The sequence below is a fragment of the Primulina huaijiensis genome, chromosome 1 (genome assembly GCF_012295235.1).
Source record: "Primulina huaijiensis isolate GDHJ02 chromosome 1, ASM1229523v2, whole genome shotgun sequence".
NCBI lineage: Eukaryota > Viridiplantae > Streptophyta > Magnoliopsida > Lamiales > Gesneriaceae > Primulina > Primulina huaijiensis.
This window is the reverse complement of record NC_133306.1, coordinates 25,259,767-25,273,318: the sequence shown is the minus strand read 5'-3', so window position 1 is coordinate 25,273,318 and position 13,552 is coordinate 25,259,767. Positions and strand designations below refer to the sequence as shown.

The following is a 13,552-nucleotide window of genomic DNA, read 5'->3' as shown; positions in this document are numbered from 1 at the left end:
GCCAAGAAATTCGAGAATTTTCAAACCATTTAAAACAAAATAATTTGACTGAAGAATTGAGGAAAACAGAATATGTGCAATGAATGCATCAAGTCATCACTCATCTATGGTCTCAAAGTAGAAAAGGGTCAAAGAAAATTTGGTATATTAACCTTTCATTACTACCAAACAGCGACATGAAAAAGACTGGTTACCCATTGCCAATGTGACATTGATACATGGGAACAGCAGCCATCAATAAGATTTTCATGACTTTTTGCTGAAACTCAATTTTCTAACGTTTTATATAACAATCCAAACTGCGGGTTTGGATTGCGGATTAAATATCAATTGAAGGGTCGAGCCCAACTCGTTGAAAGGAGAGGACCCTCGAGCATTTGGTTTGATGTTATATCCCAAATTTAAAGACAAGACATGCATTTACCAAGAACCACCCATTCACTGTTCCACTCCACTCCCAAAATACAAAGTCAAATGAAAATGACAAAGCATCCTCTTTCAGTCAACAAAATACACCCACTATGTACATAAAAACTTAGACTCCACAGTAGACATATGAAACAGCAAACTCAGCTTGTGATCGGACAAGAAAACCAAATCAACAAACTCTAAATGAAACTGAAGCTTATTTATATCACACATATATGTAAAGTCTACCCGCTTTTTTCGATAGCAAAGCATGCTAAATCGTAGTAGGATACGGATCCTTTTCTTGATTGTTCCAACCATGCCGGAATAACTTTCACGAACTCTAAACCTATATGGTTAAGCAAATAGCATAGAAATAACTAAGACAAAGCTAAGTAAAACAATTCCACCTGATGAAGTGTGTGGAGATTGTATCGGTGACGTTCTCATACGAGTGTTTCAGTACCAAATCGGAAGGTCCTCCTTGATCTGGTTCTCTCTTGAAACATCAGGAAAATTGTCTGTGTAGTCGATGGAGGATATATTGAATGGAGGAGTGAACATAAGTTGGAAATTTTCAGCTCCAGGTGGATTTATGACCTTGGACTGGCGGAACTGATCAACTGACATGTTATTGTTGGAAAATATGTTGGGTTCCAGCACTATTTCTTGACCTTGAAGGTAACCATTTTGTTGGTATTGAAGGTGCTGAAGGGACGGCTCCTTCAAAATGCTGGAGCTCCCATTTGTGTTCTTGTTTTCTTGAATATTGGTGTCGTAGAAAGACATGAGATCGTTGATCGTTCTTTGTCCGTCTTCTGGAACTCCGAGTGCTGATAGATCAATAGTAAGCTTTGGTTGGACAAAAGATTGAGAAAAGGCAGCCGGTTTCACTTCCTTTATGCTGAAATTCGTAACCCCAAATTCGGAAGAATCTTTGTCAGGGCAAGAAAGTTGGTGATTGTCCCTTGAAGTTCGATCCTGAAACCCATGTCTAAGTTCTCGATGCGGGCACGGAAGAAACTCACTAGTTAATTTCTTAGGATCCATCATGTTGTTAAGCTCATCATTTAGTTTCCTCTTCCGGGAGAAGTCAAAATTGTTGACCATTTCATCTTTGATGGCATAAGATTGTTGTTGAACTGGAACCCTATCATTGAATCTTTCCATCCCGATATCCGACAATTGAATGGGACTTGGTTTTTGCTCGTGCACCTCAAAGTTTGACTCATCCTCAACAACATCGATATCATACTCGCTACTATCGGTAATCAGAAGCGTCCCACTTCCACCACACGAGGACAAAGGGAGACACCGGTCTGGGTAAAGGTCTCGAGCCAAAGCTTCCTCCTGGTTGATGATAGCAAGCCAAGTAGCACTTTCTTTAGCTGTCATCTTGTCTTGTAAACACTTGGACTGCCTTACAAGCTTCCGAATCTTGCCAATGTCTGGAAACATATGCTTGATCACAGCAGTCAAAACACCCACCTTCCACGCCTTTTTCAGATCATGAGGCTTCTTATATGGCGGAGGGCCTTGCTCCTTCTGCAAACCTAACTGATGCCACCATTCCTCCTTCCCACTGGGCCACCAGGGTGGCGGAACACCCTTCTCTAGAGGATACCTTCTCTGAGGAGGATCACAATGCTGCATTAGAGCCGACAACAACGAGCCAAGAGTCGTATCTTGGAGCTCCTGCAAGGTATGTGGAGTCGGACCAAGGGGATTTTCGGCCTCATTTATTTCCTGGACGCAGTTCTCTGCCTTATATTTCGCAATGGCAGCCGGTCCATTCCGATCAAATCTGACCCTATCCTTCCACCATTCCCGAAGATTATCAGATGCACCACTCACCGGCTTGCCTTTCTCCGGTATGATGCCATAAACGAAACCTTGAGCTTTGCACACTTCCATCATCTTCAACATGTATTTCAAGATCCCATCTTGAGCCCTCGACATCTTCTTTCGCCTAGCCTGCTCTTGAGACTGCTGCTTTTTCACAGAGTCAACACTTTCTTTACCCTTGTTCAGTTCTTTAAGCCTTTTTAATCGCATTTTGTCTCTCCACATCCTCCTCTCGAGTTCATCCACGTCCATTTCTTCATCTGTATAATCATCCTCCACAACTTGCTCGGTTAGGGGTTCGATCTCGGGTTCGGGATCAGCAGACTGCGGAGGGCAGAGATCTAATCCTTTGATAGGAGCCGAGGAAAAGAAATCAAGATCCCCACAAAAACCCATATCTTCAAACATCATCATCTCGAATCAAAGAGCACCAAAAATCAAACTTGTAGAAACAGACAGATTTAATCAACGTATATTCAACTCGAGCTCCACCAAAACACGAGATTCAGCAACAGGATGCAAGAGGGACTTCTTCTATGACGTTACCTGCACAGTTGGAGTCGCAAAAATAAAGAAAAACTCAACCCCGCTGATTATGATCATAAAGTCAAATTTTTTTTTTTTTTTTATAAAACCACTGAAAAAATATGAATTTTTTTCAACACAACACAGACCAAAAAGATTATTTTTTAGAATCCGGATCCGAACGGACTACAGAGAAGGGATGCACGTGTCTGAGAAATCATAAACCTGATTTCCCAAGAAATTTGCAGAAAATTTCCAAAATCCCCGGAAAAAATTGAAGAATATATACAAAATATAAACCAGTTTATCACACTAAGATCTAACCCAAAGATCATTTCAACCACCATAGTGAACAAAAGTACAAATCAAATAAGTATGTCCTAATCAAGAACAATAGGACAAGAAACACCAAGCATAACTCCTCATAACATACCACATAAAATCAACAAAAAGTAGTTAAAAACAAATATTTACCAAAAAATGCGCGCTTTAATCCAAAATTTAAGAAACAAACTCAAGAACAGCAAAAACACTTAGAAACCCAGAAACACAATCAATAAAACCACAGGAAGTAGAACCAGAAAATGAATAATCACAATAAAAAAACATGAACATCCGTCCCTTTTTCTTGATTTACCTGTTGTTATTCCTTGTTCATACCCTCCTCAAGTTCAGAATTATTAACCCAATAAAGGGAAAGAAATAAAAAAGAGAAGGAACCCAAGAAAATGATATTATAACCGTGTTTGGGCTTATATTTATTAATGGAATTGGCATACAGGGAGGTGAAAAGTATCGGGGATTCAGGGTAAACAGTAAATCAAGAACCCACAAAAGGAATACTAATTAATTACAGTTTATGTGGGTGTGTGTGAATATATTTATGAGATTTTTAGTAAATTAATTAAACGAAAAAAGGGTCAGATTCTCAAAAGTACCATTTTTGGGAGTTTGAATTTAACCACCGTCATTTATTATTTATTAATTCTGTGTAGTGTTCAAGTTTTTTCGTTTACAGAGCTCCTTATTAAGGTACATAGTGGGGGAGTTCTTGGAAATTTTGAATAAAAAATAAATTTCAAATGTGAATATAATCGACAAAAAAAAAATATTTTATTTCTACTTTTAAGAAAGTTCAATAATATCGTGCATGAGACTAATTTTTACATCTAAAAAATAGAAATTATTAAAAAATAATATAATTGTTAGAGTATTCTCGAATCAAGTTACTTCACTGTCTTTATGTTAAAATTATTTGATATTGTATTACAATAAAAAAAAAATATTACCAACAGTTGATTTATCTGATTATTTATATATTTATTTTGTTGTATTTGGACATATTGAATTGATTTGAGTGGAGGAATTTGATATGAGAAAATGTTTCGAAAATAGATTTCAAATGAACATGTTGCGGATTTGAACACGGAATTTGGTGGATTAGGATTTAGGATATCAAGTCTTGTAATACAAAATTATAGATTCATTTCAAAATTTTCACTCAAATACTTGATCAATTCCAAATTCTCTCATTCAAGTGCGACTAAAGGTTTGGATGGAAGGATTTCATGGATTCAGATTTCGATTTCTTACCACGTATTTGTTGATCAGTTTATTTGGATATATAATTTTTTTAATATTTTTATTTCAAATTCATCATTTCAGTCGTAAGTACTTATTTTTCAAATAAAATCAATGCATCTCAATTTTTTTAAATCATTGGAGTTATTTTAAATACATTCTTTTAATCCAAAAAAAATAAAAAAATACGATCAGATAAATCGACAAAACATGCCATGGTTCAAGCAATGTAAGATTTTAACTTGCCGAGGTTTGAAGTAATGTTTTACTTGCAAAAGAGGACAATAAAATTATTATGACATTTTGAAAGACCCACAAAGGTAATTCTTGAACCTGAATTGTATATGTAGGGAAAGAAAAATCTTACCTGAAACCTGATCGAGTACCTGCATGCAATTAAAATTAATAATGTGTGTTAAAATATTAAATATATCCAATAAATAATATAATACTCAAGGTTAAGATGGAAATTTGAACATAGCTCAATCTACAAATTAATTCAAAAGAGAGATTGTCTAAATTCGTATAGACAAAACTCTCAATAACTTAATTCAATCGGTGGTCCATAGAGCAGTTCAATACATAACGGTGAGCCTGAGTTAGTATCAGAAAGTGTCTTTCATATTATGTTAAAATTGATATTTTGACCTAATATCACCTCAAAAACAAGTTTAAAAAAAATTGTATAACTCCATGTGTACAACTCTAATAAACTTAATGTGTACAATTTAATTAATTATATATATATATATATATATAAATTAAATGATAGGGTTTGGATAAGAACAAGGCAGGATTTTTGTTTTCCTTAACAAAAATAGGACCTATATTTGTCGGCATGTACAATGCATGGCCCATCAAGTCTCCGAATGGTCATGTTTATCCAAAATTATAATCACATAATAACCCAAAAACTTTAATTACAGTTTGACCCAAGAAATAAAATAATGTTGTTTGCACCCCTGCAGATAATTCGTTAATTAATATAAATCTAGATTTTTGTATTTTTTTTCACACATAAATATAGACACACTTAAAACTAATGTATATCGATTGTGGTTCGATGTCTAGTAATTAAATTAATGGATATTATCAAGACATCTAATTTCCCATAAAAATGTGATAAAAATCAAATAATAAATTAAATTAAAGGAATAATTCCCAATAATCTGATCTCTAGCTAGTAGTAGTTAATATTTAATATATATCATGGCTTATTTTTTTTTATTAAAATATAGTTTTACGTTCGTTATCTTGAGAACTAATCTGGCTTTTTCTTTCGAAGTTAGAACCAAACGACGACGAAGTGTTAGTCCGAACACCTTTAGGCTTGCCCACTAAGGTTGCTAAAATTATAGCTATAGGTTAGCCTTATAAAGATATAGGCTTCCTAATCTTGGGAGACCCAAGCCCTGATTAGAAAATGTTATTTAAATGAGAATTTAAAATTAAAATAGCTCCATTTCGTTAAATTTCTATTTTTTAAATAAAATTTTATTGTTTTTCCCCCAGCATATTCTCATATATTTTTTATGGACTTTATTTGAAAAAATATTTTCAAAAAATAATTTGAGATAATTTTGTAATTTCAAATACAATATATATAAATCAATGTGTAACCCCCGATGTACATGTTACAATTTGCATAATTTTTCATGCAACATTTGTCAAATTTCTTGATATCTCTTACTAATTAATAAAATCAGAGGACTTTATAAAACTAACTCTCAATGTATTTATGTATGAAATATGAAAAAATAAAATATATATGTTACGACGTTTATACCTTTTATATAATTTAAACTTCGTACAACTTTCCAATTCTTAACTTCCTCCACACTTCTTCTTTAGGATTATTAAATAATTTAAATTCTTGTTGCGACTTATTAAAATTTTATTTTGAAAATAATTCTAAGAATTAAACGTGTTACATATATAAATTTCAACATCGCAAAGTATTGGAATCATCATTTTGTGGACTGTTATTGGATTTGAGTTTAGTCGAATCAAAGAAACCTGGTCTAATAAAAGAATAGCAGTCTCCCTGCGAAATAACTTCGACGAAATATGACTAATTAAAGTAAAAATTTGCAAGGTTATCGTGCTAAAAATATAACATCCGATCGATGAGTTAGATTTCCGACGCCAATTTAATGTTTATAATCATATTAGGAAATATATCAAATTGAATTGATTCCTGGAAACTATGGTTTCGTTTACATTTCTTTTATTAACATAAATACATAATTTACAAGGTGATGTTAAAACAAGCCTTACTTCTCGGGTTTGTTAGAACACCAAAGCAAATTATTAACATACATTCCGAATGCAAAAGCAAGAATAATAGCCATAACCATATACGTAAACTTCCCTGATTTCCTCACCTTTGCTGCTGTACCAGCAGCAACGAGCTTATAATAATCTATGCGATCTTGGCCCACTTTTCCAGTTCGTTTTGCTGCAAATTCGGATTCAGTGCCCCAAAACTCTTCATGTTGATAGGTAATACTGGGTTCCCTTCTTTGATCATCATAAATGGTGCTAGTTTTCTCATTTTTATCGTCCTCCGGTTCACCAACTTTTCCCTCCTCGACAGGTTTCGGATCTGATTTATTGCGAAAATCGTCAGCTCTTTCTTGCTTGATTTGAGCCTCGCTTATGCTGGCTTTCTTGGTACGATCGATTTCTTGATCTTTCTTTGGCCGGGACGGAATTGGTGTTGGCGGGCGTCGTTCTACGGGACTGTGGGCCGGTTGAGTTTCTAAAACTGGCAATTTTTTATCCTCTTTCTCTGCCGGAACAATCAGCTTCGGCTGCCTTATATACAATATTCCACCTTCAAATTTAGCAGTAATATTGTTGGTGTCACAATTAGGCGAGACAGGGTAATCTTTATGAAAACTGCTCAATCTGTCGTCCCCGAACGGCCTCGTCCCGCTGACCCTCAATGTTCTCGACGTAGCCAGCTGAACTCTTAGCTGTTCTTTCCTAAAACCTGCAAAATTGAGGCAGTTTTCTGAGTTACATATGCATGCATGATGAATTCAATCATATATCATCCGCGAATAGATCTTTTTTTTTTTTAAAAAAAAAACTCGAATCTAATCACAAAAACCGACCGGGGATATATATTATGAGAGTGTCACAATCTTGCTCCTGTATCAGATCAGAGGATGGCTCATATCCATTCTTTTGAGCTGCTGCATCTCCCACTTTAGCATCCATAATATTTTCGAGATATATGTTGTTATACGTATGTATACTTAGATGGGAATGAAGATTTTTTCTGTTAAATGTACATACACATATGTATATATATGTCTGTCTATATAAGAGCATTCATGTTAAATGCTAATTAAGTTTGAGTTCCTTGAGGCGTTCGCATTTCTTGGACAATAGAGTATACCTTTATTTCCATGCAGGCTTTCTTTGTTATATATATATATATATATATATATCAAACTTTCTTTTAAGGAAAGATGACTTTTTCTTGAAACACATGTTTCCTCCCATACCTTTCTGAATAGAGAAAGAATACTCTTAATTACCAATGTACGCATGACTCCATAGGGGTGGGCAATTCTCAGGTAATAACGATCAGAGTTATTACATAAGAACTTAAAAATTAAGCATGTTTGACTTGATATAATTCTAAGACAGGTGTCTGAATAGTTTCATAGGATAATAAGTGAGTGCATAAGTACATTATAAACACTCGTCTTGATAAAGTGGAGACATTCGTCGAATTTGGGGCGTTGCACTAACAATATAATTTTTAAAAAAATTATAGTTTCATATATTTTATTAATAATTACTAAGTATATAATGAAATAATTAAAAAAGATTATATTTTTTTAAAAAAATTGTTTACTAGGGACCGGGTCAAACCTCGGGCCCCCTGTCGTCTGAATGTTTCAGATGGCAACGGAGGCTCTGTGCTTGCATAAAGTTGGGACATTATGGAATAGCTTGAGCCCATATTCGAGCCCATATTTGCCGAATTGTTCTCTACACTCGATACTCTTATTTTGTTGGTCTTCTTATCATACTAGGTTTTTTACACATTTATTATAAGATTGTGTTTTTAATAATAATCACTAAAAAGGGTGAATTCTTGGCTATTAATTTTTAAAAAATCAGTTTTTTGAATCTTTTAAACCTAGATTCTCCATTATTTTCTACTTAATTCAATTGAAATTTAAAATCTTCGAGATTATGATTCTGTTTCTACAAAAATAATTTTAGTAAAAACTGAAAGTTAGTATTTGAATAACTTATTATCAAACAATACCCATTTTTTCTTGAGTAGGTCTCTTATGAGACGGTATATACAAATCTTTATCTGTGAGACGGGTCAATCTTACCGATATTCATCATAAAAAGTAATACTCTTAGGTACCGTTTGGTTCATGGTATGAGATATATAGTATGGAGATAAGTAATATTTTGTAATAATAAAATAAATAGAAAATGATAGTTAATATATTGTTTGATTTAATTGATTTGATTGATTAAATTTGAGATAATATGATATTACCATTTTGTTATTGTTGAAAATATTAATAGAATATTAATAATATTATTTATTAAGGGTAATATCGTAATTTTATATTATTGATTTGATTGATGTGAGATAAATTATTACGAATTTGATTATATGATATAAATAATTAATAATTTGATTGATCGATATAAATAATACTTGTACAAAACAAGTGATATGATATGACTATTTATATTAGTACTTACAAGTAATTGAACCAAACAGTACCTTAGCATAAAAAGTAATAATTTTTCATGGATGACCCAAATAAGAGATCCGTCTCACAAAATACGACCCGTGAGACCGTGTCACACAAATTTTTACCTTTTTTCTTTTCAATTGTTTATATGTTTTTGGAAGGCTATCCACTTCTAATTATTCTCACTTCTTATATAAATTTAATCACATTTTCAAAAGCAGACTCACAAACACCCCCCTAAATTGCGGTGGTGTGCCAAAATGAAGTTGAATATCAGTCATGTTTCTCGCCACAACATCAATGTATGATACCATATCAACTTTCTAATGAAATTGGGCTAAACGTGATTAAATATCCAACATATCGCACTAAAATTCAATTTTGACAAGTTCAAGCACAAATTATAAAAACCCTAGCTAGATTAGTTTACATTACGATTTTTGAATCTTTAATATGAAAACTTTTATGTAAGTCATTAAAAAAAAGCTAATAATTACGGGCCAAGATTATACTGTTGAAAAAAAAAATCAACTACATTTCACGGGTACGTGAACAATTGACTAATGGGAAAATTTTGTTAGCCTTGGATTTAGATGGCAATCTAATTAATTAAAAAAACAACTCAAAATACTATAATATAACTGACAAGCTAGAGTCCATTAATACACACTAATGTTTGCAATTAAATACGCAAGTTAAATGCAAATATCTTAAATTAATAACGTTACAAATGCCAACATAATTTTAATGCAAAAATAATATATATAAAGGCCGTATTAAGGGAAAAACCCATACATATTAATATATGCTAAAATTTGAACATAAAGTGCAATTTAGATAATTAAATTCAGTACAAAATATATTAATATACAATGAAAATATGCATGATGCCCTATAAATAACAAGCTCTTCTTTATTACCTAAAGATTCAAATGCCTTTGATTCACCTAATGTGTTGTTTCCATATAACATAACGATTTTCTTGATTTCGCTAACGTTTTAGAATAGGGTTTTCGAGCAGAGATATTTGGGATGGGTTTTCCTGGAATGATGAGATTTTCAATGTACACCACTTGTATTTTGGTTTTGTTCTTGTGGGCTTCTTTTGCAGAAGCAAAGAATATGAAATACAAAGATCCTAAGCAACCATTGGAAGCCAGAATTAAAGACTTGGTGAAGAGGATGACACTTGAAGAAAAGATTGGACAGATGACTGTAATCGAGAAAGATGTGGCTACCCCGGATGTCGTCAAGAAATATTTCATAGGTCATGTCGAGAATGGATAAAACTTACTCACGATTCTTTGATATGTATTATTTTCTCTTGGTTTGTTTTATTTGTTTTTCCTAGAAGCGTCGAACCGAAGGTTCTTTCCAAGACCAATATCCATTGGAAATGTCATCACTCTTTTCTAAAATGACATCATGAAAAAAAAATGTTATGATATTTAATACATTTTTGTTTCCTAAAATAATAATTATTTGAATAATTATTACCAATATATATTATTCAAAGGATTGATTGTTGTGCATGCAGGGACTGTAATGAGTGCTGTAGGGAATGGTCCAGGACCAAAGGCCTCAGTTGAGTCATGGGCCATAATGGTGAACGGCTTTCAAAAGGGAGCCCTCTCCACCCGACTCGGAATCCCAATTTTGTATACAGCTGATTCCATGCATGGAAACAATAACGTCTATAATACTACAATTTTCCCTCACAATATCGGGCTAGGAGTCACCAGGCAACTAATTCTGTGAAAAACTTTTAGTTATTTTATTAAAAAAATTATTTCTTTGAGGAACATTTGCGTTAAAAAAAATTTCAACCATAGAGATGCTAATCTTGTGAAGAGGATTGGAGCTGCAACTGCACTTGAACTTAGAGCCACTGGAATCACGCATACCCTTGCACCTGATCTTGCGGTAAGCTAACCGAAAAGCTCGATAAGTTCTATGTGTCATATTGTTTATGTCGATATGTATATGATATTTCTCTATCTGTAGGTCTGCAGGGATCCGAGATGGGGCCGTTGTTACGAAAGTTATAGTGAAGATCCAAAGATTGTTCGAAAATTGACGGAGATTATACCGGGGTTACAGGGCGAGTTCCCAGATGGCTCCCCTAAGGGTGTCCCTTTTGTTGCTGGAAAGTAAGTATCAATCTTCCTTTTTTTCTACTTCAATCTTGCGTGAAATTTATGCAGCCTGCAGTTACCTGATGGACCGATATATAATGATCAAGAACAAAAGTTGCGGCCTGTCCAAAGAATTTCGTGGGAGATGGTGGAACGGTTAATGGAATCAACGAAAACAACACTATCATAAGCTACGAGGGATTGCGTCACATTCACCTGCCTGCATATTTTGATTCGATCAAAAAGGGTGTTGCCTCGATTATGTTGGCTTTTAATTGTTGGAATGGGAAGAAGGTGCATGCCAATCGTAATCTTGTTACTGAACTCCTCAAGGGAAAGATGAAGTTCAAGGTAACAATATGAATACAATTCTCAAGTTTCCAAGAAAATTCCAACTATACATTGTGATTTGAACCTATATTATGTATATATTTCAGGGTTTTGTGTTAACAGATTGGGCTGCAATTGACAAGATCACAGATCCCCCACATTCAAACTATACTTACTCTGTTCAGGCCGGAATTCTCGCTGGAGCCGACATGGTAAGTGTTTCATTATTACAAAAGAATGTTAGACTTAACCTGTGAATTTTGCTGATTCAGATTTTTGCCTCCCTAACTCTCAGGTTTTAGTCCCATATAACTATTCGGAGTTTATTGCTACTCTAACTTCCCTAGTGAAACACAAGCACATCCCCATCAGGAGGATAGATGATGCTGTGCACAGGATATTAAGGGTCAAGTTTGTCATGGGTCTTTTCGAGAACCCTTTAGCCGATCTTAGCCTCGCGAGCAAAATCAATACCCAGGTTAACTTTCTCGCCTTTCTCGTAAACAAAAACCATCCGTATATTTATTATGTGGTTAAGTTGTAGTGTATCAAATTCGACAGAAACATCGAGAATTGGCTAGGGAAGCAGTCCGAAAATCGCTTGTTCTGTTGAAGAATGGTAAAATAGATACTAAGCCATTGATTCCACTTTCGAAGAATGCGCCAAAAATACTAGTTTCGGGAAGCCATGCAGATAACTTGGGGTACCAATGTGGCGGCTGGACTATCAAATGGCAGGGTGGTAACGGCAATAATTTCACAGTCGGTATGCCTTTACAACTAACATGACATAAAAAGTAAGTAATTTGTTGCCTAAAACAAGCACATTACACATTCTACTTGACTCTTGCAGGTACTACAATCTTGACCGCTATCAAGAAAACCGTCGATTCTCGCACAAAAGTCGTATATAAAGAGAATCCTGATTCAAATTTCGTGAAAAGCAATAAATTCTCCTATGCCATTGTTGTTGTGGGAGAGACCTCCTACGCAGAGACTCATGGCGACAATAAGAATCTGACTATAATCGAACCAGGTCCTGGAACGATAAAGAATGTCTGCAGCACTGTTAAATGTGTTGTTGTGATTGTTTCTGGGCGACCGGTCGTGATGGAGCCATATGTTAAAATGATAGATGCACTTGTGGCTGCTTGGCTACCAGGAACAGAAGGCCAGGGTGTGGCTGATGTGCTGTTCGGCGACTATGGTTTTACAGGGAAGTTGGCTCGTACATGGTTCAAGTCAGTCGATCAGCTTCCCATGAATGTAGGCGATAAGAAATATGATCCTCTTTTCCCATTCGGGTTTGGAATCAGTACTAAGCCTAGAGAAGGAAAGGACTCCTGAGTCATGGCCACATTTTTGGCTTCTCATAGATTTATGTATAGACAAGTTTTGAGTCACAAAAGGTTCTGGGAAAAGGGTAGATTTTGTGGTTTGATCAATATATCAGCATGGCTGTCGGATTTGGTCAATAAAGTTCTCTTCTTTGAAATGCAACACTAAGTACTGGATACTTTATGATTTTGCGTCCTGGAATCCATTGTAATAGTAATAATAATTAAAAAAACCAAAGGTCAACTTCTGAATTGAATTTTGAATAAATTCAGTACTGAAATCCTGTCAAAATATGTATAAAAATAAAATAGACCTGAAATTTATCACTGCTCAGATTTATCAATTAATGACACAATGACGTATATTATATAAACAGAGCAATCATACAGGCACCGAAAAGAAAACATGATTAACCATAAATTATATCTTAATGCAATCATCTTGGATTAAAGAAAAAACCCCGATGAGCGAAAAGGAGATCATTAGTCCAAAGTAGGACATGCTACCTAAAACATGAAATTTCTATTATATTTCTGCACAAATTGATAAACGTTTGAAAATTTTCAGTTAAATATCAATTTGGATAGGCATAAATAAGGTCGCGCCTGTTAGAATATATTATTGTTAGTTCTCAAAGATAGATTAGAC

The 13,552-nt window shown here is 34.3% G+C and overlaps 3 protein-coding genes across 4 annotated transcripts; 1 reads left to right on the top strand and 2 right to left on the bottom strand.

Moving 5' to 3' along the window:
• Positions 1-475: 475 nt before the first annotated feature.
• On the bottom strand, positions 476-3,572 carry LOC140988357 (protein ETHYLENE INSENSITIVE 3-like). Of its 2 annotated transcripts, none has more exons than XM_073457384.1 (2): positions 3,416-3,572; positions 476-2,799 (listed from the first exon to the last, which is right to left on the bottom strand). In XM_073457384.1, the coding sequence occupies exon 2, from the start codon at positions 2,665-2,667 to the stop codon at positions 868-870; it is 1,800 nt and encodes a 599-aa protein (XP_073313485.1). In that variant the 5' UTR covers positions 2,668-2,799; positions 3,416-3,572; the 3' UTR covers positions 476-867. The 2 variants fall into 2 exon arrangements, with proteins under 2 accessions (XP_073313485.1, XP_073313489.1); XM_073457388.1 differs by lacking the exon at positions 3,416-3,572 and adding an exon at positions 3,253-3,397.
• A 2,997-nt stretch (positions 3,573-6,569) lies between these two features.
• LOC140968182 (uncharacterized) lies at positions 6,570-7,677 on the bottom strand. The gene is made up of 2 exons (XM_073429100.1): positions 7,479-7,677; positions 6,570-7,354 (listed from the first exon to the last, which is right to left on the bottom strand). Exons 1-2 carry the CDS (start codon positions 7,582-7,584, stop codon positions 6,633-6,635), a joined length of 828 nt encoding a protein of 275 aa, XP_073285201.1. The 5' UTR covers positions 7,585-7,677; the 3' UTR covers positions 6,570-6,632.
• A 2,426-nt stretch (positions 7,678-10,103) lies between these two features.
• On the top strand, positions 10,104-13,007 carry LOC140968103 (uncharacterized). Its single transcript, XM_073428985.1, has 9 exons — positions 10,104-10,368; positions 10,639-10,855; positions 10,934-11,024; positions 11,106-11,251; positions 11,344-11,587; positions 11,674-11,778; positions 11,862-12,044; positions 12,128-12,332; positions 12,420-13,007. Exons 1-9 carry the CDS (start codon positions 10,134-10,136, stop codon positions 12,911-12,913), a joined length of 1,920 nt encoding a protein of 639 aa, XP_073285086.1. The 5' UTR covers positions 10,104-10,133; the 3' UTR covers positions 12,914-13,007.
• Positions 13,008-13,552: the final 545 nt, after the last annotated feature.